We start from the raw sequence: 24,148 nt of genomic DNA on the forward strand, positions 1-24,148 counted from the left end.
TGGCCAAGTGCACATACACTCGTCATTGATTAAGATTCCGATTCCGACTTCGAGTCCGATTCCAATTCCGATTCCAATTCCGATCGGGCCGAAACTTTCTCGCTCTCGCCAAGTGAAATGTGTCTGCCTCCGAGTGGAGTGGCCATCAACCTTTATTGTGCTACAAAAAGAATCTTGGCTGCTTCTGGGGTTTTTGAACTCCAGAGCTTTCGTTTTTGTCGGCCAGCTGATGGGAGATTCTATGCCAATGACCAGCGGACTGCCGCTGTTGATTTATATGGTATATGCCTCACATATTCCAGTCCTATGCTTCCATATGCTCCAATTCCAATGACCCAAAGCTGAGGGCATTCAAAATGCTTTCATATTCAAAGTATCTGTATCTGTATCGGTATTGGTATAGGTATCGGTATTTGTATTTGTATCGCTGTGGTGCGGCTGGAAACTCCGAACTCGAACCCGAGACCCACTAAAAAGTGAAGAAGCGAGAGTTGGCAGATGATGATGACGTTGGATGTTAATGGTGATGGTGATGGTTATGGCTCTCGAGGTGGCTTTCTAATTGTTGTTGCTGCTTGCCAGCTGAGAGCTCAGTCGCCGAGCAGCTGATTAGAAGTTCCCGCAGCCTCGGCCATGGCGATTCGATTGGCAAAACCACTTGGACGTCGACGGAGGCGGAGCAGAGCAGAGACTTCGACCGAGGCAGAGCTCCATCGGCTTCAGCTTCAACTTCGTCGTCGGCAGCGGCAGCGGACTGGGTTTGTCTTGGCTTGAATACAGATGCGGGTTCGTTGACCGGCAAAGTTTTTGAAGTTTATTGCTGCGCCGCTGACTGTCCGTTGGCCCCGCTTTCAGTGAGCCAAATATGCAACCAGGAACCTCTGTGAGTGGTGTCACTACTATCACTATACCATTGTATCTTTGTATATTGATATCATAATATCTTTATATCCGAACCCCCCCACCACCATGCGGCAGACGCTCCTGGGTCAGCTGTGCGGCCAGCTGTTCTAGCCAAAAGAAGAAAAAACTTCCGCTTTTGGCCGCGTTCATTGCCTTCTCTTTCGTTCGTTCGTTGGTTGAGTAAACTCTCGCGCAGACCGGACCGGACTTCATCTCCGGATCGGATCGTATTGGATCGGATCGGATCAACGAACGGGGCAAAGTGGCTTCTATTTCGAGCACGGCGCTTAGATATTTTTGGCACGCTTCTTCCGGTGACTTGAGAGACGTCGTCGACCTTTTTATATCGGAATTGGAATTGGTATTGGTATGGGAATTCGAATCTGAATCGGAATCTCCACCCGCCACCCACAAAATCGAGTGATTTGTATTCGTTTTTGGTGTTTGGGGTTGACAAACTTTTCGGCTGCTTTTCGTGTTGCCTGAGCTCTGCCAGCCAAGATCAGCTGTGTTTTTGTGGCGGTGGCAGTGGCGGTGGCTCCGCTTATTATGTAACACGAAAAGTCAACGCAATTTTTGAGTTTATTGACTGTACAGTATAAGTTTTTTGTTGTATTCATTTCATTTTTTTTGGTTTTTTTTTGTTAATTTTTGAATATGCTGTTGGGATGCTGCGCAGCATCGATGATGAAAGTTTTTCGGCAAAGGGGGTGGCGCCTGATGTCGAGAAAGTTGCCCGAAATAAGCAAAGTTAAGGTAACACACAGCAAAACGGTTGCCGAAAAAAAAAATATTCGCAAAAGTTTATTGACTTTTGATCCCAACGCATTATTGTTGGGGTGGGTAATGGTTGTTTTTGTTTCATTTTTTCATTTTTTTTCCTTACCGCCAGTTGCTGGCCGCTGTTTGCGCAATCCGCTGCCGTTGTTGTTTTGACTGCTCATAATGCATACACGTAACGGTATCGACAGGAAGTCGTGGACGTGGATGCGGTTTATTTGCCGCAGGAGTTCATTCAATGCCGGCTGCGGGTTCCAGTTTCGCGCCGGGGTCGTCGTCGCATTTGTTGTTTGTTGTGACTGTTGCGACTGGTGCGAGTGTTGTGACTGCCGGCTGGAGCACGTGCTGCACTTGCGCGGGATGCCCAAGGTTGGCCAGTGACTTGAGGAAGTCGCATGCTTGGGGGTAGAGCTCTGGCTAAAGCCTTTCAAATAGCCAGGGGTTCCAACCTCACGGGTTTGCAGCAGCAGCAAGTTCGTGCCTATTGAAGTCTTTCGATTTGCGGGGGATATTTACTAAATGCTGTATGCACATTAAGGGATCACTATTAGAGTGCGATGAATACCTTTAGCTCAAGTTAATAAGCTTTTATGATCAAGTTTGTGTCATTGAAGTCTTTCGTTTACGAGCCCTCAAAACAGCAAAGATACCCATTTAAGTAGTTCTCCGCACAGGTAAATGCCATAAAAGAAACAGCACCGCTGCGCTTACTCGAAAGCGATTTGCCACCACCAAGTTCGTGCCATTGAAGTCTTTCGTTTGCATGTCCAACAAGAGAACGCAAATTATTCTGGAGCGCTCGGAGCGAAAGAGACCGTGCCGTGTGTTCTGTCGTGTTGCCAACACAACAACGGTTACCCGCCAACTCCCGGCTCCCTACCCCACCCCACCCCCCTTGGGACCAACTCCCAGCTCCAGTATCAGCGTGTTGCCGTGTTTTCTGGTTTGGCAGCTGCTTCTTGGGAACACTCACGCTCACACTCACACCGACACACGCTCGCCGTAGCCGTCGCCCCTTTGCATTGGTATATGTAGGTCTACGTCCGATTTTACTTTCACTTTTAAAGGTTTACGAACTTTTCTGTTTACAAGTCAACGCTGCTGCCGGCTTCGTCAGCAGCAGCGCCAGCGTTGACGACGACGTCAGCGTCGTGGAAGACAACGTACACGGGGAGAAATGCAGATTGGTAGCGAATTTATATATATTTTACTTTCCTATTCATTTAAAACAGCGATTCATATGGATTCATGTGGGATTCGATGTAAAACAGAAATTGGGGGAAAACTGCTTAATGTCTTAACTGTTTGGTGATGAAGTTAGTTATTAAATGTATTACAAATTTCTATCTTATTATTAAAATAAGATTGACATTAAGAATGTGTATAAAATTTGCACTACTTTAAACTAGTCATTAGCACATAAGTGCGTATAGAGGAGATACTATATTCGGCATGCTGTCAGTGCTGAAAAGCTACCATAATTAACACTAACAGCAGTTTGGTTTTCTAACAGTTATATATTTAGAACATTTTTTATAATTTGGCACATTATGACAGCCAACAAAAAATAATACATTTGAGAGTTTGAAATAAGAACAAGATTTACTTAGAACGTATGTTTGCAAGCTTAATAAATAGGTTTTGATGTGTTTGCTTAGTTCAATAAAACATCAATTTATTAATAAGTATGAATGAATATAGGGTTTTCTTTCTATGTAGCGCACATTTCAAATGCCGCTCACTTGTTGAATAAAAGGGGGGAGGAGGATAACGAAGTGTTTGGGGCATCCAACCTCCGCTGTCGTCTGCACAAGGAAGTTGCCTCCGCGGCGCTTCGACTTCCTTGACATTGAAGCAAGGATTTTGGCCCCGCCAAAAGCGCGCTTGCCTCGGAAGTCGCTGCATTTGAATGTGTGTGCGTGTGTGTGTGCTTGTGCTTGTGGTTGTGGTGTGTTGTAGTGTGGCTCGGTGGTTTGGTGGTTCGTTGGCGGTGCTAGCAATGCTGTTTTTTAGTCGGTCGGTCATTGACCGTTGCGCTGAGACGCAGTGACGCCGCTGCCATTGGCATGGCCGACGCGGTGGCTGCGGCAACTGAGGTAGCTGAGGCAACTGAGGCAACTGCGGCGCTGTTATCCTGCCATCTAACTGGTGGCCAAGAGGCCAGAGTGAGATGCGGATACCCAGAGATCGCTGGCTATGGCTATGGGAATGGGTACGGCTCTGGCTCTGGCTCTGATGACGACAACATTAGCCGCTGCTGCTGCTGCTGCTGCTGCGTCGTCTACCCAACTTGTTGGACAAGTTGACGGCCTACGCGAGTGTGCATTGCATTGATTGTGATTGGGGGATCGGGGTATTGGGGGTTCCCAGGGGGTGGGGGATCTCGGATCTCGGGGGAGATGGCAGGGAAGGGGATTGGGGCATGCGAGGGGAATTGGAGGCTTGTGCGTTTGCGTTTGCGCAAAAGTCAATGAACTCCCGCTGCAGCAGTGCAGCAGTGCAGCAGTGGGGGCGTCTTGCTGCCAAAGTGGTGCGCTATCCATGTGGATGTGTGGTGCACCTCGTGGTGTGCAGTGTGTCGCATGGAATTCGCACGCAGACATATGCAGGCTGGGAATGTAGGTAAGCCACTTGTTGTTGTTTCTAACCTTTTTGCAATGCATTAGGCAACCGACTCACTGTCAACACTTGGCCAGAGTGCATTGATCTCGCCATTGAGTGCGAGTGTTTGGCTCCATTTGGCAGTGCGTGTTTGGTTTGGAAATGGTGATGGTGATGCGATGCGGTACGATGCGAAGTGGTGATGTAGTGATGGTGATGGATAGTGGATAATGGGGGATTGCATGACACAGTGACCGGAAAACGGACTGGCTTAATGACTGACTCTTTCGTTTTTCAAAATCAATGCTCTGGCAATTAGAATGCAAGCTACCAAGCTACCAAGCTGCCGAGCTACCGAGCTGCCGAGCCAAGCCCCTCTTTCACCTTCTCTTCATGCGATCCAAGTGCGAGTGGGTGTCGCCGCACAGTTGCGGTACTCAGCTGGCATAATACCAAGCCAAAGCCATATAGCCATAGCTAAAGCCATATAGCCATATAGCCATAGCCTACGGTTGTAGGCCAGCGGTCAACGACCGCCAGCAGACCGACGACAAAAAGCAGCCGCAGAGTCGCCGCCGCTCGGCAGCGGCAGCTCAACCAGTTGAACGACCCACTGAACCAACTTGTCATTTGACCATGTCGCCAAGCTGCTGCCGCCGCTGCTGCTGCTGCTCCTACCGCTGCTGCTGATGATGATGCTGCTGCTGCTGCTGCACCGCAATAGCCACCATATCCCCCAGAAGAATTACCGTCCGTGGATGAAGAGGGCAGCGATGTCCTGGCTGCAATTATCGCACACCATAATGGCCGGCTAATTGCATTTCACCCATTTGTCAATGCCCGCCACCTGTGTGCCCTGTAGCATACCTCCTGGGGTAGATCCCTTGGTCACCGGACCCTCTGTACAGGAGATTGTGGGCTCTGGGGCTCTGTGGGCACTGCGTGCTCCCAATCCATGTCAATTACCTTGCGAAAGTAGCTGTTGCGGATATGAAGCAATAATAAAACCATAATGAGAGAAACAGCCCGAAGAAGAGGTACAGAATTTGGCAATTACTTATTATTGAGGCAGCCTCACTTGACCAGCTGCCAATTTCGCAGAGTTTCACGAGACACTGGTTGGGGTTCCTGTTCCCGCTGCTGCAGTTTCTGCTGTTGCTGTTGCTGTTGCTGTTACTGATGCTGATGCTGCTGCAGTTGTTGCAATTAAATTTGGCCTCAAAAAAGCCGCAACGCAGCAGCCGACCAAGGAGAAAACCGGGAGTGGCCAGCCACAATATCCCAGCCACAATCTCCAGTTCGGGTCATCCAGCCATGAATTTCCGTTGGGGTCAGAGGCATTCATTTCGTGCAACATTGTAGCCGAATCAAGTGCCCCAGGCTAACTGCTTTCGAAATGTATCAAATACCACCCCAGACCCTCGCAGATAGCGACGTGAGGTCTGCCCTCTTTTGAACGTCCTCGACAAATTTACTTATTAAATAAAATAGTGTAACGTTTCATAACTCAATCACTAATAATATCTATTTCTACTGATTGTATGTTGCATATATTATTTGCATGATATATAGACCCATAAGATACTCGAATTGAACCAGAAATGAATACAATTAAAATATTGGCCATTGAACATACTTGGGGTTATATCAATTTCTGATATTGTTGGAACTTCAAAGGCTGTAGAATTTTTTCCGACTTAGAGATTTTAAGATTTAAAGAGAGTTTCCTTTTTGATCGATGCCCCATGATATTGGCGCAAGTGCGAGTTGGTGGCAGCTCTGGTGCAGTTGAAACTCACGTGTCCGGTGTGTTTGGGTCTTCCCATTTGGGCCGAAAGTAATGCCAAGCGTACAATAGCGGTCACAACAGTATGGTCGACTGGCGAGCGAGTATGTCACAAAAGCCATATCTTATATATATCTGGTGTCACGATATGCATAAACGAACCCACTTTGATGATTACGAGATCTTCGGTAATTTATGAGCAAAGCATTGCAGAGACACCATCTTGGCCCCAGCTGTTTTTGTGGGCTAAGTGGTGCCATGTTTTGGGGCCCAATGCATTTGCATGCAGCCCATGCATGAATCGCGGGGAGCCGAGTCGCAATTGCATGCTGATGCGGATTAGCATGCCTAGGCCGTCTTGGCTTCGACTCGACTTTATATAATGCCTGGCAGCGGCAGGTGCTTCCCCTAGTTCACGGCCTCGAACCACCCTCGCATTCTATGTGGTTACAGGGTAGCAATGCAGTGCATTGCAGTGCAGCAGGCTGACAAGTGTCGCATTTGCATTGAGATTTGTCGCCGTAATTGAATTGCCAATCGCTGACATTGTAATTGTCCGAGAGCGCAATTCATGCAAATGGAAAATGGAAATGGAAGCGTTCAAGATGAGATGTGTTAATCTTGCCCCTTGATTAGAAACCAACCCCCTACACCATGGGTATGCGTCTATATGCCATATAGTAAGTGTGCGAGTCCATGGAGCGTTGCACAATCAGAATGGATCGCCGCGTTTCATTGAGCTTGTCAATCGAGCTGATCGATCGATCGATCGATCGATCGATCGTTCGATCCTGGCACTGGAACTGGCACTGGCACTGGCATTATCCAATGCCTAGTCCAAGGCCCATTCGAAATTATCATATTATTATTATACGATCGTGCGTAATCACTGGCGCTGGATGGGATGTCTGGGCTAGAGCTTGGTCAGATCTCGTAGCAGCTGGGAAGCTGCAGCCCTTGCCCTTGCGGAATATACCCACAAAAGTCCACAGAAGCCAACTATCCAACGCAACCTTGGCTGATTGCCCACGACTGAGACGAAGGGTCTCGATCTGAGATCTTAACTTTAAGATCTGGTTAGCCGACTATCGGGCCGAGATCGACGAACGCTTTCAATAGGAAATTGAAATTGAAATCGAAATCTGAAAACGAAATGAATACAAGTCGCATTTTTCTTTGTCTCCATCATATTGTAGTATATTGATTTCTGTCGCCGTTCACGATGTTTTCTTTCATCAGTTTCTGCCACTAATGTATGCGATGATTAGCGGATTAGTGGGCTGGTTATGAGCGATTAAGCAGCTCGATTCGATGTGACTTGGAATTGGTCGGATTTGGATTGGAATTGGAATTGGAACTGCTTCACTTTCAGCATAGAGTGGCTGCGATTCGTTGACCCCGCGGATGCAGAACCTTGGAATTAGCATCAGACATTGCTGCTACTGCTGCTGCTCCACATACGCTGATCCGCCTATCCGACATCTTTGCCTAAAGCACCAGTTCCCAGGACCAGAATTTAGATACAGATACAGCTCTGGTTAAGTATCCGTATCCGTGCAGACGGGACAAATGCTTAGAAAAGTTCCCAAAATGAAAGTATAGTATTGAAGCATTTCCTTTTCTTCCTTCTAAGTGTTCAGTGTTTTTGAAAATGTTTTTCCACATTATTACTGGGATAAAATCCCATTAAATATTAAAGCACACAGAAAGAGCTATTGGATTGCTTAATGTAGAAAGCGCTAAATATTGTAGTACGAGTAGCACAACTTTTTAGATAAACCTACTTGAAGATAGTAATCTAGTTTTCGTTTGTTAGATAAGATTAATAGAACTTTTCTCAATTCAAAGCCGTTAAAGTGAAGGCGAAATCTTTTTTAATATCCCATCTATATAATATATATAATAATAATAATAATAATAATATAATATATATAATATAATATTAATATATAATATCAATACCAATACACGTATCTTCCGGTCAAGTGTATTGCGAAAAGTAAAGATACAGATACATGGGAAGGACGCAGGTTGGCAGCTCGGACGGCCAGAAAACCGAAAACCCCCAACTATTTTCCACGATGACTTCATCAATGTGTTGGCTATCTGGGTTTGTGGCGTGTGTTTGTGAGCGGCACGTGCAAGCGTTTGCATTTGTTTGTTGTTAGTTGTGTTTTGTTTGTCGCTTGCTGTTCGCTGCTTGTGTTCGCTGGGCGGGCAGGTGTCGAAACAATGTGTGGCGCGCAGCTTAATTAGAATGTTGCCACATTGGTAGCAGCAGCGGTGGCAGCCAAGAGCCCGCCCGAATAAAGGTGTCAGAACAAGTTGAGGCGGCAATTTGTCAGCCAGCAGCAGCAGCAAGTCGCCGCTTTACATTCGAAATGCATTTTTTGCATATGTACGCCAGACATACAGATGCAGTTAAAGATACAGATACAGATACAGATACGAGCAGCTCTCATTTTCAGATTTTACGAGATTTCTGATTTTACTTCAGATCCGCCAGACCAGACAGCCTGAAACTGGCTAACTTGGCTAACGTGGCTCACTGTCCACTGTTCACAACTCGCTACTCACTGGCTGGCCAGTGAGTGTGTGTCCATGTCCATGGATCCGTTCATGCGCAAGGTTTTCGGCTGCGGGCCCGATCTTTGGTTTTGGCCACCCGCCACCCCAGCGGCAGCCCACTACTGTTGCTGGTAGCACTACTGCCACCTCTCGATGCACTGGGTGCATTGACCTCAAAATGGCTCAAAAGCCATTGAACTGCTGCAGTCGCTCTTACCGCCGCTTGGCGTGGCTTCACTTGGCTCTACTTGGACCTGATCAGATCGGATCGGATCGTATCGGATCAGATCGGTCAGAACAGAAGAGAACTTATTCTCATAAGAAATATGCTAATTTCTGCAATACTAGACTACAGACTTTACAATATATGTGCCCGCATCGAATCGAATGCCAGATGCCCTGCATAAACAAAGATCCTTTGATTTGGCATTTGATAAGCGATCATTTGTATCTGGAAAGTTTTAGCTGAACTCTCTATTCAAATATATCCTGCGACTACATGTGATTAACATATTTATTATTATTTTTTGTAAAAACTTAGTTAGTGTCTACTTCTCCGATTGTACAAGAAGAACATTTAATAGTAAAAAAAAACTAAGTTTACAAAACAATGCTTTTAAATATAAGCATTGATATTAAACTACTTATTAAAGGTTAATATTTAGTAATTAGGATATTTATGATTTCATCGGCTTTTTGTCTTCAGGGCATAACTTTATAATAATTCAAAATCACCGTAGGCATTAATACAATACCATAGATCTTAGGGTTAAAAATTTTTAAATCAGTCATCATTCTTGCAAAACGATCAAGGATTTTACAATATTATTATATATGCAATGAATCAATTAACACGGTATTTTACTCAAGCAAGGATAGCGACATATGTATCAGGCTACGCTCAGTCTTTGCCCTGGATCCGCATCCGAATCTGATTGCGAATCCAAATCCACATTCACTCCGAAGTAGCGGCCATTGAGACGGAGATTGAAATGAAAATGTGACCGAATGTAAATTCTTTCAATTTTATTGCCAGCACTGCGCCAACTGTGGCGATTCCAAGACCCGACAGAATGTAGTCACTGGAATCCACTGGCACGTTCTTTGGGTGGCTGCCGTAGTCGTAGTCGTAGTCGTAGCCGTATGTCTATAGTCGGTTGCTTGGATGGATGGGTTAAACGAACGCTGGCTTGGCCTATGAAAGATGTCAAGGTATCTGTAAAATTCGTATTCGGTTTTGTACGCCAATCACATCCATACCGTCCGTCCATCCAGCCGTCCATCCATCCGCCCGTCTATCCATCCGTCCGTCGTGCAAATAGTCGCCGCAAAGCACACAAATCACTCAAATCACACAAATCACACGAATCACTGAAAACAAAGCCACTAATTGCTGAAGTCGCAGTTTTTGGGAGGCACCAGATGTGCATTACCGGCTACCCCGTAAAAATCGAGATGGGTCGGATCGTATGACCGCAAGCAGCTGACTTCACTCGGGTGTCTTCTGCCACGGATCGCCGTGACTTAACCCATTCGTCGGCGCATTCCTCACAGCTTAATTGCTGGCAAATCGGTCGGCAATGCAACAAGCTCCAAGCGCTGGAGTATCCAAAATGCGACCTGCGACGCCGGTCAAATCGCTGACTCTGGGTGAAAGAGCAGACGAGGGCCTGGCCAGCTGGGCCCGCTGCGGCCACTGTTCTGCTGCTCAACCTTGGACTTTGCCACCAAATGCGAGATGCTCCATTAATGTCGCAAAACCATCGGACGCAGCACATTTGGCTAGGGGCTTGAATTACCATTCCATTCGCGGCGCGTGCCATAAAGCTTTGTCGCATAGAGAGTAAGAAAAAAAAAAAAAGCACACACATTTATTGGATGGGTGCATAAACATTGGAATTGGGTTAAAAAATAAAGCACGCAAACTACCTTGACACATTTTTCTGCACTGGAGCAGCAGATCGGGTGCTCGCTTTCGAAAATGAAATATTGGCTGTGCAAAGGGTAAACACACACACACACTCACACGAGACGATGGGATAGCATGGATGCGCCCATGTGGAACACACACAGAACGTAGACGACGGCGGGGGAGGTTGCTCGACTGGCTGATCCAACCATTCCCATTCCCATTCCCATTCCCAGTCGCAGTCCCATTCCCAGTCGCAGTCCCAATCCGATGCCCATTCCCATCCCACTCCCACTCCCATTTTGAGAGCAGGCCACTATCAACGCGCTGTTGCAACCGTAATATTAATGCCTGACGAAACCCGTGCCTCTGTGTGCTTTCCATGATAAGAGAACGCGAATACGCCACGTGAGCTGGGTGCCATGATGAGGTGCCCCCGATTCGATTCGATTTCCAGTTCCAGTTCCATTCAAGCACACACCGAAAATTCGTGCGCAATGCGCTGATTAGACGCATTATATCAGCCTGAGTGTGTGGAAATGCTGGAAAATGTTGGGGCTATCTCCGTGACCACCCAGTTTTGGATCTTTGAACGGCTATCCTTGCATGCCAGTCTCTAAGTATTAAAGTCGAGTTGTGATACCATTTCAAAAACTATGAGTTGAGATTGAAATAAGACCTTAGCGATGTAATACTTGAAAAGACAAATCTATAGAAGAGTTGCAGCCTTATAATTAGCTTTAAAGTGTATAATCCATGTTTGGTCTGTGCTTAGCTTGATAATATGAACTAGTTATTGAATAAACTCCGATAATCCAGACATATATACAAAATGGTTATATGACATTATTTTTTGGGTGAAATTTGTTTAGCACGAACTCTGAGCCATAAATTGGTGAATTTTGGTGACCCCGATCCGCACCCTTTTAGTCCGATCGCAACATCTTCTGCTATCTTCGTGCCCCGTCTTTTGCATTTTTATTTCTTTTTTTCATTCACTCTTGGTCCAGCCAGTCGAAAGGGTTTAAAAATAATACCGGCCGCGTTGACAGGCAGCATCCGCTCGCCGTTGGGTTCATGTCCTTTCCTTTTGCCATAGCCATAGCCATAGGATGTTGCCCCGACAGGCCAATGATCTTGGCGTCTGTTGAACCGTCTGCCACTCAAGAACATTGTCGCTGCTGCTGTGGATCCGTCGAGGTGGATGTGGATCGGCGGATCGGTGGATCTGAGGATGTGGATGTGGGCCCATGTGTCTGGACAATGGAAAGGTTCGGCGACCGCTGCACGCAGCCAGAGCTCGCCCGTTGCCACTGGCGGGTCATTAAAATGTACAGGTAAATTTCAAGTTAATGCCACGGAAAGGCTGATCGTAGATCTTGATGCGCTGCTCCTTTGTCCACAGATCGCGCGAGGAGTCAACGGCCGGCGGATCTATTTTAGCGCATGCCATTGGCCCTGAACTTGTTTGTCCAGCCTCGCGGGCCCTTTCCACTTCCACTTCCTTTCCCACTCGCTAATCGCCATTCCTTTCCAGAAGTTGCAGTGCCTACATGACTCAGACCGCTCTCCGTCAGCTGGAAATCCCCAGGCACAGGCATTTCTACAGAGGGCTGCTTGTATTGCCCGTATGGCCAAAATGCCTGGCCAAAAAGAACATCGATAATAAATTGACATTCTTGAAAATATGCTACGGCTAGTTTTTGGGTTCATATGCAAGTTTTCTCGCTGTGCAGGGGAAAATCCCGGCATATTTTATGGGTCTGCTGTTGTTTTGCCTGTGGCTCAGGTAAACCCAAATCGAAACCAATTCAGCAGCCGCCAAATTAAGGAGTACACAAGAAAAGTGCAAATGTGGCAGAAATAGAAATGGAAAGGTAGACGGTCGATTGAATAAAATGTATGTCCGTCCGCAGACCGCCGACGCTAGGTACTCAGGATGGGCTATCACGGCAACTGGATACCCTTTCTATGAGCTCTTCGAACTGATCCCAGATTTCTACGATTCCTACGGTGCGTAACTTGCCCATTCGATCTGCATGTCGATCTCGACCAGCTTAGTCCGCCGCCGAGTGGGTGTAATGAATGTGCATACGATAAACGGGCAATTTCATTTTCAAATTTTACTTTCGCACTCTCCTTCTTCGATGCCGAAACCCTGTATGCTATAGTGTGTGGTAGTATATGGTATATATGGTGTGGCATATGGCATATGGCATATGGGTATATGGTATGGTAACTGATGTTACCATTGTCTGAACGGCCTTCGGCGGCCGCTCTTCCTCCGTTCCCGTTGCTGACGTAGACACACGTTGACAGCTCGCCGCTGCCCTGTTTGCATTTCTGTCCGAGAGACTCGTTTCAAATTCTAAAGAAATTCCAGTAATCGCAGAGCTCTGCTGGCGACTGGACGTCGGGATCCGAGAATCTGGGAAACCAAGAAGCTGACAAGTCGACAAGCCGACGACTACTACCCGAGGAACTTAGTATCCAAGAATTCGCGAACACCTCTAACGGGAAGGAGGTGACGAGGGTGAAGCGAAAAAAGTGAGAGCAGGAGGAAATCGAAAGTGATGTCGGCGGACATCGTCGATATTGGCCACACCGGTTGGATGCCCTCGGTGCAGAGCCTGAGTATTCTGCTGGTTCCGGGTGCGCTCGTCCTGGTGATTCTCTACCTGTGCGAGCGCCAGTGCAATGACCTCATGGGTGCCCCACCGCCGGGTCCCTGGGGCCTGCCCTTTCTGGGTTACCTGCCCTTCCTGGACGCCCGTGCGCCGCACAAGTCACTCCAGAAGCTGGCCAAGCGGTATGGTGGAATTTTCGAGCTGAAAATGGGCAGGGTGCCGACCGTAGTCCTCTCGGATGCCGCCTTGGTGCGGGATTTCTTTCGGCGCGATGTGATGACTGGCCGTGCGCCGCTCTACCTCACCCACGGCATCATGGGTGGATTTGGTAAGCGATCTCTTAAGCTTCCGGGCTTTTCCGGCTCTCTGATGGTTTAATCCCCCCTTCCCTTCATATCCTTTGCTCTACGACAGGCATCATCTGCGCCCAGGAGGACATTTGGCGACATGCACGGCGCGAGACTATCGATTGGCTAAAGGCCTTGGGCATGACCCGTCGGCCGGGGGAACTGCGCGCGCGGCTGGAGCGGCGCATAGCCCGCGGAGTCGACGAGTGCGTACGGGTAAGTGGTTCCACTTCCACCAACTCTTCGCGTGGGTCAGCAGCCGAAAATAGCACGACATTGCATAAATTTTGCATTTGCCTTAAAGATTTTTCTTTGGCGCGTATTTACACTGAACGATTGAATGCGCGCATGGAATAATTTGTTGTATACGTAATACAGAAATTCGTATGGTTTCAGGATCTACGTTTATTTCATTTTAAACACTCAAATTTAATCATTTAGCAATCTACATGAGCTTAATTTGGCATATCAAATGTTAAGACAATTTAAAGTTGTCACATTTTCTAGACAGCACGTATTCGCAAAACGCAAACTTAGTATAGTATTAAATAGATTTGCATTAAATTGTAGCAACTTTCTTCATTTTCCCCTGCAGCTTTTCGATACTGAGGCAAAGAAGAGCTGTGCGTCGGAAGTGAATCCGCTGCCGGCGCTCCATCACTCGCTGGGCAACATAATCAACGACCTGGTCTTCGGGATCACCTACAAGCGCGACGACCCCGACTGGCTGTACCTGCAGCGGCTGCAGGAGGAGGGCGTCAAGCTGATTGGCGTCTCCGGGGTGGTCAACTTTTTGCCCTGGCTGCGTCACCTGCCCGCCAACGTGCGCAACATCCGCTTCCTGCTGGAGGGCAAGGCCAAGACGCACGCCATCTACGACCGCATTGTGGAGGCCTGTGGCCAGCGGCTGAAGGAGAAGCAGAAGGTGTTCAAGGAGCTCCAGGAGCAGAAGCGGCTGCAAAGGCAGCTAGAGAAGGAGCAGCTCAGGCAGTCAAAGGAAGCGGATCCAAGCCAGGAGCAGAGTGAGGCAGACGAGGATGACGAGGAGAGCGATGAGGAGGACACGTACGAGCCGGAGTGCATCCTGGAGCACTTCCTAGCCGTTCGAGACACGGATTCGCAGCTCTACTGCGACGACCAGCTGCGCCATCTGCTGGCCGATCTCTTTGGAGCCGGGGTGGACACCTCGCTGGCCACCCTGCGCTGGTTCCTGCTCTACTTGGCCCGCGAACAACGCTGCCAGCGGCGCCTGCATGAGCTCCTCCTGCCGCTGGGTCCGTCTCCCACTTTGGAGGAACTGGAGCCGCTGGCCTACCTAAGGGCTTGCATTTCCGAGACGATGCGCATACGCAGCGTTGTCCCACTGGGCATTCCGCACGGATGCAAAGAGAACTTCGTCGTGGGCGATTATTTTATCAAGGGTGGTTCGATGATCGTTTGCTCGGAGTGGGCTATCCACATGGACCCAGTGGCCTTCCCGGAACCGGAGGAGTTCCGTCCGGAGCGCTTCTTGACCGCCGATGGAGCCTACCAGGCGCCGCCACAGTTCATCCCATTCTCGTCCGGCTATCGAATGTGTCCCGGCGAAGAGATGGCTCGCATGATACTCACGCTCTTTACGGGTCGCATCCTCAGGCGCTTCCACTTGGAACTGCCCTCGGGCACTGAGGTGGACATGGCGGGTGAGAGCGGCATCACCCTGACCCCCACTCCGCACATGCTGCGATTCACCAAGCTGCCGGCGGTGGAGATGCGCCATGCACCCGACGGAGCTGTGGTGCAGGATTAGGTTGTGCATCCTGAGTGCATCTTATTGTATCCGATTTTTTTTTGTATCCCTTACAATTACATTATACTTTTTAGTGAATGGTGGTCTATTTAATGCGTTTTTTTTAATGGGCAAATCACTTTTTGAAGGCATTTCCATTTGCATATTTAATAAATAATTAAAATACATTCTATATGTAAAGTTTAATTATAGTGCCGAATGTTAGTATAAGATTTTAAAATGGTTGAATGAATAAGAAAAATGTCAAATGAGAGTAAGAATTTCTAGAAAGTTTTATATGATTTTAGTAGTGAGTGGTTTGGCTTAGTAAAATTTCAAAGGCAAAAATAACAATTTGCGAGCTATATTAAAAAACATTATGAAATAAATATAGCCCAGTTCATTTTCAAGGTTTTTTCCACAAATTTTTCTTTATTTTCGAATCGTTTGCCTATTTTGATGTGTGCTTGTAAGACTAAACCACAGTTTGTTTTGTTGTTTGTTGTTTGGACATTAAGCTAGCACTAATACTACGGATAAACAAGAACGTTAGCTAACTAAACTTAATCGGCCTGCTGGCTGTAGACATAGCGGTATCTTAGCATTAGCGGTAGTAATAATATAACTTAATAACTATAAAAACATTGACATTAGCTGTATAATCGAACCTAACTAGGGCGTATTAACTAGGATTTAATTACAATTAGTTGAACACAGCTTCTTGGGGGTGAAAGAATAGAATTGGTTGCAGTCCTCTGTGCGTTGGTCACAGCTTCCGGCTGCTCTGCTCCTTGTCCAGCCCGGCTCTAGCCGGTATCCGGATGTGCTCCTCCCACGGGCGGATAACTACTAACTTATCGCTAAATCGATAGCTCGCGATGGGAGGCCAGAATGGAAATGGCCTCCCATTACCACCATTCGATTTTCTCTTGTGTTTTTATATATTTTTTTTTTTTTTTGCTTTCTAGCATTTGTGTAGGAACAAAACCGTGCTCTGGAGCGGACCAGGTCCACATCAGTTGGCGCCAACGTTGCGCATGTGGTGCGGATCGGCGGCAGTGGGCCCCAGGGGGCGGCGCTTGAGGCAGACCTTGAACGACTCCGGCGTGATGGTGGCGCCCACGTTGCCCTTGAGACTGGGCAGTGGCTGACCCTCCGGCAGGGCGATGTCGAAGCAGTGCATGAAGGAGGCGAAGAACAGGAAGAGCTCCATCCGCGCCAGCACATCGCCCAGGCACATCCGCCTGCCCACTCCGAAGGGTATGAAGTACTCCGGTTTGCGCACCTTGCCCTCTGTGTCGATGAATCGCGATGGGCGGAATTCCTCGGGCTTCTCCCACAGATTGGGGTCCATGTGGACGCTATTGATCAGCGGGATGACATGCGAGCCGGCCGGTATGGTGTACCCATTGAGTTCCACATCCCTGCAGCGGACGAGAGGGGAGAGGCAAGAGCGACGGAAATTGTGATTAGTTTGTGATCGGTGCATCGGCGATTATCAGCGAGCGGCAGGGGCTGGGCCCACTGCGCACTGCCACAATCTGGTAACTGGCATCTGTGGATGCCTATGCACACAGAAAGTGGGCCACGCACTTGGGCTGCGGCGGAGCGGGAGGGCACCGGGGGATCCGGGGCACGAGCCAGCTGAATGGAGAGCCACGACAATGAATGGCAATCACCGAGATCTGGTGTGAATGAACGGACCTCGCGGCATTTGCGTAGATCTCTAAACGCCAGTGCGTAAGCACTCCATCTGCTGATTGCTCTGCCAGTTGCAGCTCCAGGCTGAGATCCCACCCCGCACACCCCAAACCTCGTACTATCCCCAATCTGTAATCTCTAATCTCGTTGGAAGCTTACCTTGTGGGCGAGTGAGTGGTGGCCAAGGGAACGATGCTGGAACGGCGCATCGACTCCAGAATGGTGGACTCGGTAATGGGCAGGTACTGCAGATCCTCAATGGTGGGCAGGCGGTGGCGACCGACAACCTGGTCAAGTTCGTCCTGGACGCGGCGCATCTCCTTCGGATTGCGCAGCATGAACACGTTTATCCACAGCAGGGTGGTCTTGATGGTTTCCATGCCGGCGGAGAACAGATCGATGATCACCTGTACCAGTTGCTCCTCTGCAATGAAAAGGAGAAGAAAAGGAATTTATGGTCAGTGAAGTTCCAGGTGGGAGCGTGTGGTGCAGCTAGTAGGAATGGGTTGGCGTGGACTTCAACTTACCGTGATTCTTGCCATCGAAGAGCTCGGCATCCGTGCCCTCGGCCTTGGCCTTCTCGATCTCGCAAAGATAGAAGTCGACCAGGTCGCGAATGTTGTTGGGATCGAAGCTGCGCTTGTGGTCATCGATCACGTCCTGATAGAATCGCTGCATCTCGGCGCGATTCTGGGCGATCTTGTTCTTGGCCGTCGAGATGCTGGGGAAGCACTGCATGGTGGGTATGTAGTCGACCGTGTGGATCTCGCCGAACAGCCGCATGCCCTCCTCGATGAGGAAGTTGAAGCGCCGGAACTTGGGATCGTCAATGCTGAACCGGGTGCTCATCATCAGGCTGCAGATCACATTGCTGACGGCCACCGAGATGACGGGTGACATGTCCACGGGCTGGCCATCGCTGGCATGCAGGTGGCCGATGAACTCGTGCACTTCCGTCTGAAGGAGCAGGACGAAAAAGGATACGGTTGTTACTAGCTGCTCCCTGCAAGCTGGTCGGGATTAGCGGAACTCACCATGATGCGCTTCTGCATCTGTTGCTTGCCGTTGCCCATGTAGGTCATCCCGAACTGTCGGAGCTTGTCGTGCAGAAAGCGGCGCTGATCCTTCCACAGTTTGCCAGTGCTGTTGATAATGCCTGCAAAGGAAATGGAGGCGATTGAGATACTGAACGGAACGAAAGGGAATGAATGGTTCGGAATGATTCGGATTGGGAGTGCTGGTGCTCTTATCTTTATTTTTAATTTTTTATGCCGCAATCTTTACACTTAATTGAGGTAGGCTCTTGCCCTACTTCGTCAAAATGAAATACCAGAAAAGAAATCCCAGCGAAAAATGCACAAGTCACAAAAACGAAACAAAAGCCAAAAACGTGATTTTGCGGCATGAAAAAAGTGCCGCAATGCCTTATCATTGCGTTAAATGCGTACATACATACATACATATATATATATATGTATAAATGAGTGCAGCTGAAGCGATCGAAATCAAAATAAAATAAAAAATGCAAATAAAAATACAAATTAATTCGAAAAACGAAAATCAAAGAGAGCGGAAAGAAAATGAGCCGACAAAGAAATGCCAGTGGAATTTCTTCACTTAATAGGCGCCCTTACTCCTCCCGACAATCTCACTACATCTCACATCTCAGGTACTAAATAAATACGTTTTTATACTATATATATATATATTCGTTAAATCTGGACTTGGCTCGATCAGATGGCTTGATAAGTTTCAGCTTTCGCAGCGGATTTATGGGAAATATTTCAGAGCTAATTTACCTATGCATACGTACAATATATACTACAAGTACGTAGTAAATAGAGAGTAGTAAACACTAATTTCACGTAAACAGGTGGCTTATCAACATATCGGCTAGACCAATCTCCCCCAGCTTCCTCCTCCTGCACCGCAGCACTGGTAACTGATAACTGATAACTGATAACTGATAACTGATAACTGGTAACTGGTAACTCACCATATCCGTTCAGCGTCTGCATGAAGGGAGTGTCCGGTCGTCCGGTGAACTCCTCACGCCGGAAGCACTCGCGGATCATCTTGTAGTCGCTCATCACGACGGTCAGCTGGCTGCCCAGTCGTGTGGAGAACAGCGATCCGTACTGCTTGGCCAATTCCATGAAGCGCGTGTGCTTCTCGCTGCCCATGAATAGCAGGTAACCGATGACGGGCAGGCCCCAAGGACCCGGCGGCAGCTTGCGCAGCTCCCGGTAGTTCCTCACCAGCCACTGGAGCAGAGTGACTAGGGCCAGCAGGCCCAGGAAGACCATCAGCAGGTGCTGGGCATCGCCATCCTGCTGCACCTGCAGCTGGCGCAGCACAAACTTGATCAGGTACGAATCGGCTAGCATGGCGGTGTAGCTGTAGCTGCGCTGATTGTGCACAGGTGGTAGTGGTTCCTCCTCCTGCTGCTGGTGGTTCCCTTTGGTTCTCTGGCGCTTCTGGCGCTTCTCTGCCCTGGCTATAGCTGGCTATCGCCTTACTTAGGCGGATTTCCCTTTGCTGCTCGTGGTGGTCGCTTATTTACTGCACTGCTTGGCGGCCATTGGTGGTCACTTTTGCTTTTACTCGCTTTCGACTGGCACTTGAAAAAAAATGCAATTCAATGCTTGGCGTTGGCGATGCGTTGTGGGATTCCTTTGGAATAGTGTTCAGTTTTTTTTTTTACTGCGAGGCTTTTTTAGGATGCCAAAATAACCAAAAACCAAAAAAAAAAAAAATTTTATCTACATATACTTTTTGATAATAAATATAAACTGTTGTGCGTTTCGGCTCGCAACGTAACGTGTGAAACACAGTTGGCGGTTTTTGGTTACGGAGACGGAGACCCGGAGACGATTTCGCGTCGAGCGTTTATAGTTTTCGACTAATGGCTCGACCGTATGTCCTTGCCACTTTTATAACAACTCGAGCCCGCTTCGAGCGCGCGAGTGAGCAGAGCGCCAAACGAATGATCGACGGCGATGGGGCGCTCGGTCTCGTTGTCGTTGTGCTGGTGCTGGTCTGTCTGTCTGTGTCTCGGTCTCGGTCTCGGTATCGGTATCGTTCGGATTCGGCTTCTCGGCGGCGTCTTTAGCTTCAGCTTCACTGCTTCACTGCTTCAGTGGCTCAGTGCTTCAGTGGCTCAGCTTTAGCTTTAGCTTCAACCTCAGCTCTTCAGCTCTGCAGCTCTGCAGCTAGCTCTTTGTGGGGTCTCTGGTCGCTGGCTTTTGGCTCCAACGCGACGCCGGCAGAGGTCCGCTCCCCCACCTGCTGCCCTCGGCCAGCCCCCCTCTTCCACCAAATGAAACCAAAAGGGGGCGGGGTAAGCGCCCCCCAAACCCCTTTCCCTGTCTTCCCCTGGCCACTAGCTAGCTCTCTAGACGAAGCAGCGCCAAGTCTCCTTCCCCCCCCCCGTCGACAACCACTATCACTCGGTTCGATCGAGCGGGCAGCCAACATCGAACCGTTCGCACGCAACATGTTCGCCGCTTGGGTTTGAGTGGAACTCGAGAAAGCGCTCAAACTCGAACCAGACGAAAAAAAGAAAGAGAAAGAAAAAGATTGCTCTTCAAATTTGGGTTTTAAGAGTCTTTTTGGAATTTCTCAAGCTCTGTTGAATTTGGCTAACTGAAATTGGTATTGGAATTAGACTAGAACATTTGTCAATAAAATTGGTCCTGGAATCCTGAATTTCTTAAATAATGCTTATTAATTATTGTTCTTAATTGTTTATTTAAATATGCACTCTCTTTCGCTTAGCTTTTATTTTCATCTGAAAATTCAATGTTTTCTTTGGAAATATTCTTAAGTTGTGATAAAAAAATAAATTAAAATTAATGAAATCTTGATCAAATTTTCGGTATTGCTATCCTAGTTAAAGAATTTGTATGAATGAACGATCTATATTATAGTCAGAAACATTATAAAATATCTCTATTAATTGCTTTATATTCAGAGGATTTTCTGAAATTATTTACTGATAATTGTTGGAATATTAAAAAAACTATCAGATTTTTGATTCATTCTACTGAATACACGCAGCTGTCATCTCCGTTACACTGGTAAACCGTGCACTTCTTTAAAAACGTTTAAGTTCTTGGGTACCAAACGAAATATGTTTGTATCTTATTGCAATGTTCCTACTTTAAAATGAGGAATATATATTTAAAAGAAAAACACAAACAAACATAATCGTATTACTATTTTACATCATATACGTGAACTTAGATATAATTTCCAATTAATTTGTTTATTCTCACTTGTATTTCATTAACTCTTGTAAATGATTTTGAAACCTTTTTGGTGCGGGAACCGAGATCGACTGCGATAGGATATGGAAATTGATTCGTATCAATAGATAATGGCGCGTTGAGGAGCCGCAGATTTATAAAGATCAACCCAGAGCCGCGAAGCGGAAGCTGCTGCACTGGAGACCTCATCCGTCCGTCAAATGGTAAATGTATCTGTATCTGCAGCGCGAGCCAAGCGGAATCGAAAGACCGAAATCCGATGCAAATTTGCATTTTGGGTCAATAGCGAAGCCTTCAGACAGTTATCGCCAATCTAGAGTGGGGGCTCGAAAGCACTGATCGCATGTTTCCCCCCCCAAAGCTGGAGTGACGAGGAGGGCGGGTCCGATCCGATCCGATCCTCCTCCTACTGATCCTCCTACTCCAGTGGGCCGCTCGACGGGTTTGCTGGATTTCAACAAACTGGCGCGCGTGACGTCAGCGGCCTGCAGCTCGCGTTCAAGTTCAGTATCGATATAAACAATCAACATAACGACAATATGAGCCATCAAATAACAACGGCGACCCATCTGAGCTCATTTTCGGCATTCGTTTCCAAATTCAAATTCAAATGGATGCATCTGTAATCAATTCTGCAGAAGTTTCTGCCTCGTTTTATATCTGTATCTTCGGTATCTTTGTCGGTCATTTGTTTGTTTTTCGACTGATTTGGCTTTTAATATTTATCTGTTGTGCCGGTTCTTTTGGCTTAAGGACAAGGTCCGACCCTCGGATTGGCTGACGTCGAACACGGAAAATACGCACAGTCAAGAAATTTCGAAATATTCATATGCATATGAAAATATTGTGATTGTGATTGTGATTGTCATTGTCATTGGAATCGAAGAGCAGACCCATCGCCGACCAAATGGATCGGCATTTCCATCGAGTTGTCGAAGGTCGTCCCTATGGAAAGCCCTAGAAATTTCGGTGCCTTTGGCCCAGTTCTTCACCAACCTGGGAATCGCCCAAGATGGAGCTGTGATCCGGTTGCTTTTCAAAAACAATTAACAGATATTTATGCAAATTGGAGCATTCGCTGGAGCAATTTATACACTGTCCAGCGGCCAATGAACCAATTTGCATCTGTTCGATTCGGCTCAATCGCCATTAGAATACCACGAGTACAGATGTCCCGGAGACTTTGGGATCAGCTCATCCGATCCAAGATGGCACGCGCCAAATTGCTGATTTGGGATAGCCATCCCAATTCAGCATGCAAAATGCCAAATGTTAAGATGCAAATACCAAGGCCAACACGCGCCAGAGAAACCGAATGAGCCAGGCATTATCATAGCATTGCATCTTACTGTACAGTAGAGCCCTTGTCCCGCAAGGCAGGTACAGATCACGTTGGGATTATTGGGATACAGATACAGTAAGTGGTCATTAACCCCGAGATCGAGCCACCAGCTGCAGCTGGCTCAGGACACTCAGGTTACCGACAACGAGCTGCCTAGGAAACGACACAAAAGATACAGCGAGAGGCTGCGGGTCAATGACTCGCGGAGATCAGGACCTGTCGTCCCGTCTCGTTCACTGCTAGTTAGTCAGGACCAACGAAGCAGGGAAATGAAAAAGGTGAACAGGAAAACTGTTTCACTCATCTCTCTCCCCCTTTCCCTTCCCCTTTCCCTTTCCCTTTCCGTTTTGTACCTTTCCTTGGGTGGCCTTGAGTGCGGTCAGTGTGCGCAGAAGTTTCCAGGAACTGCTGCCAAAAGGCTAATGACTGCTAGTCGCGATGCGAGCCAGAACCGGCCACTGGCCACTGACCACTGGCCACTGGCCACTGACCGCTGACCGCTGAGCACGCTACTCCCAATGAATGAGCCCTACTCTGGGCGTACAGTCACGAAGGGCCTTCAAGGATGCCGCCGGCTGGATGACTCACTTGGAAGGCATGCATCGGATATCAGATGAGGAAATCTCCAGACGGCCGAAGGCATCGCAGGAATGTGCTAGCTGCTCGTGGGCTGGTGCACTTTGCATGCTGCTTCCGCTCGGGATCGCATTCAGGAATCGCTGGTGACTCGCCCACTCGGCCAAGTCCATGTGTGCGTTAGATCACTAATTTGTGGACCGATCCATCGATCGATCGTCGCGACTGCGACATCCGATTTGATAACGTGTTTTCGCCACTCGCATATCTTTGGGTGCGATGTATGTATGCATACCATAGGGCATATATGTATATATGTAGTTAACATATGTGGTATAGTATTCTATATTTGCTATATATATGTAGTATTGCAAGTAACGTGATTTCGTTGTCGCATTTCGCATATGTGAATGTGGAAACATTGAATTAATGCGCAAGTAAAGTCAGCCGGTGATTGCGAACGCAATTCTAGCAATTTATTCCAATGCGTATTATCTTCCCAGTACCCTATATAAGAGTATGCATGTGGGGTATATGTGGAGTGTGGCATTATTGTCTACACTGAACTTGTTTGTGGACCGCAGCGCAGGGTATGCCATCTTCGGTGTTGTCCGGCTCCTTGGCTGTTGATGCAATATTTAGAATTGATTTCTAATGCTGACGGCGCTGCTTTAATGCGCGGCGCGACCTTGGGCAAACCGAACAAAGCACCATTCTATACTTAAGCACAAATCGCAATAAATAACAAATTTGCCACCGCCAAAAAAAAAAAAAAAACAAATGGGAAAGACTGAAGCAAACTCGGAATTAACTATCACAAGCGCAGTTTCGGGTTGAGAATGGGGAATGAGAAATGGTTGTGGGATGCTATCAAATGGACTCGAATTGAGTGGAGCCAAGCGAAATGGCATGGAATGGAATGAAATGGGGGGGTGGATCTGGACTGAATGAACCATGTTTTGCACGCCTTTA

General features: G+C 47.7%; 2 protein-coding genes and 2 long non-coding RNA genes across 6 annotated transcripts; 1 reads left to right on the top strand and 3 right to left on the bottom strand.

Annotated features, from left to right (window-relative positions):
• Positions 1–3,326: 3,326 nt before the first annotated feature.
• On the bottom strand, positions 3,327–3,920 carry lncRNA:CR45710 (long non-coding RNA:CR45710). The gene has a single exon (NR_123949.1). It is a non-coding gene; the product is annotated as a long non-coding RNA:CR45710 (long non-coding RNA).
• Positions 3,921–9,301: 5,381 nt separating this feature from the next.
• lncRNA:CR44707 (long non-coding RNA:CR44707) lies at positions 9,302–10,462 on the bottom strand. Its single transcript, NR_123950.1, has 2 exons — positions 9,899–10,462; positions 9,302–9,833 (listed from the first exon to the last, which is right to left on the bottom strand). It is a non-coding gene; the product is annotated as a long non-coding RNA:CR44707 (long non-coding RNA).
• Positions 10,463–12,924: 2,462 nt separating this feature from the next.
• phtm (phantom) lies at positions 12,925–15,592 on the top strand. 2 transcript variants are annotated; one of them, NM_001298485.1, is made up of 3 exons: positions 12,925–13,502; positions 13,589–13,737; positions 14,117–15,592. In NM_001298485.1, exons 1-3 carry the CDS (start codon positions 13,121–13,123, stop codon positions 15,308–15,310), a joined length of 1,725 nt encoding a protein of 574 aa, NP_001285414.1. In that variant the 5' UTR covers positions 12,925–13,120; the 3' UTR covers positions 15,311–15,592. The 2 variants fall into 2 exon arrangements, with proteins under 2 accessions (NP_001285414.1, NP_573319.1); NM_133091.3 differs by having other exon boundaries at positions 14,117–15,386.
• Positions 15,593–15,696: 104 nt separating this feature from the next.
• Cyp18a1 (Cytochrome P450 18a1) lies at positions 15,697–20,201 on the bottom strand. Of its 2 annotated transcripts, none has more exons than NM_078679.3 (5): positions 18,987–20,201; positions 18,025–18,146; positions 17,518–17,947; positions 17,150–17,414; positions 15,697–16,713 (listed from the first exon to the last, which is right to left on the bottom strand). In NM_078679.3, the coding sequence occupies exons 1-5, from the start codon at positions 19,375–19,377 to the stop codon at positions 16,305–16,307; spliced, it is 1,617 nt and encodes a 538-aa protein (NP_523403.2). In that variant the 5' UTR covers positions 19,378–20,201; the 3' UTR covers positions 15,697–16,304. The 2 variants fall into 2 exon arrangements, with proteins under 2 accessions (NP_523403.2, NP_728191.1); NM_167628.2 differs by having other exon boundaries at positions 16,249–16,713; positions 18,987–19,903.
• Between the last annotated feature and the right edge of the window lie 3,947 nt (positions 20,202–24,148).

The sequence above is a fragment of the Drosophila melanogaster genome, chromosome X (genome assembly GCF_000001215.4).
Source record: "Drosophila melanogaster chromosome X".
Taxonomy (NCBI): Eukaryota; Metazoa; Arthropoda; class Insecta; order Diptera; family Drosophilidae; genus Drosophila; species Drosophila melanogaster.

What these genes read in the sequence shown, in the direction of transcription:
- phtm (NM_001298485.1), top strand. Translation starts at nt 13,121, where the DNA reads ATGTCGGCGGACATCGTCGATATTGGCCACACCGGTTGGATGCCCTCG. An exon ending in CGGCATCATGGGTGGATTTG is followed by an intron (nt 13,503 to 13,588) that starts GTAAGCGATCTC and finishes GCTCTACGACAG; the next exon opens with GCATCATCTGCGCCCAGGAG. An exon ending in GAGTCGACGAGTGCGTACGG is followed by an intron (nt 13,738 to 14,116) that starts GTAAGTGGTTCC and finishes TTTCCCCTGCAG; the next exon opens with CTTTTCGATACTGAGGCAAA.
- Cyp18a1 (NM_078679.3), bottom strand. Translation starts at nt 19,377, where the DNA reads ATGCTAGCCGATTCGTACCTGATCAAGTTTGTGCTGCGCCAGCTGCAG. An exon ending in AGATGCAGAAGCGCATCATG is followed by an intron (nt 17,948 to 18,024) that starts GTGAGTTCCGCT and finishes CTGCTCCTTCAG; the next exon opens with ACGGAAGTGCACGAGTTCAT. An exon ending in CTTCGATGGCAAGAATCACG is followed by an intron (nt 17,415 to 17,517) that starts GTAAGTTGAAGT and finishes TTTTCATTGCAG; the next exon opens with AGGAGCAACTGGTACAGGTG.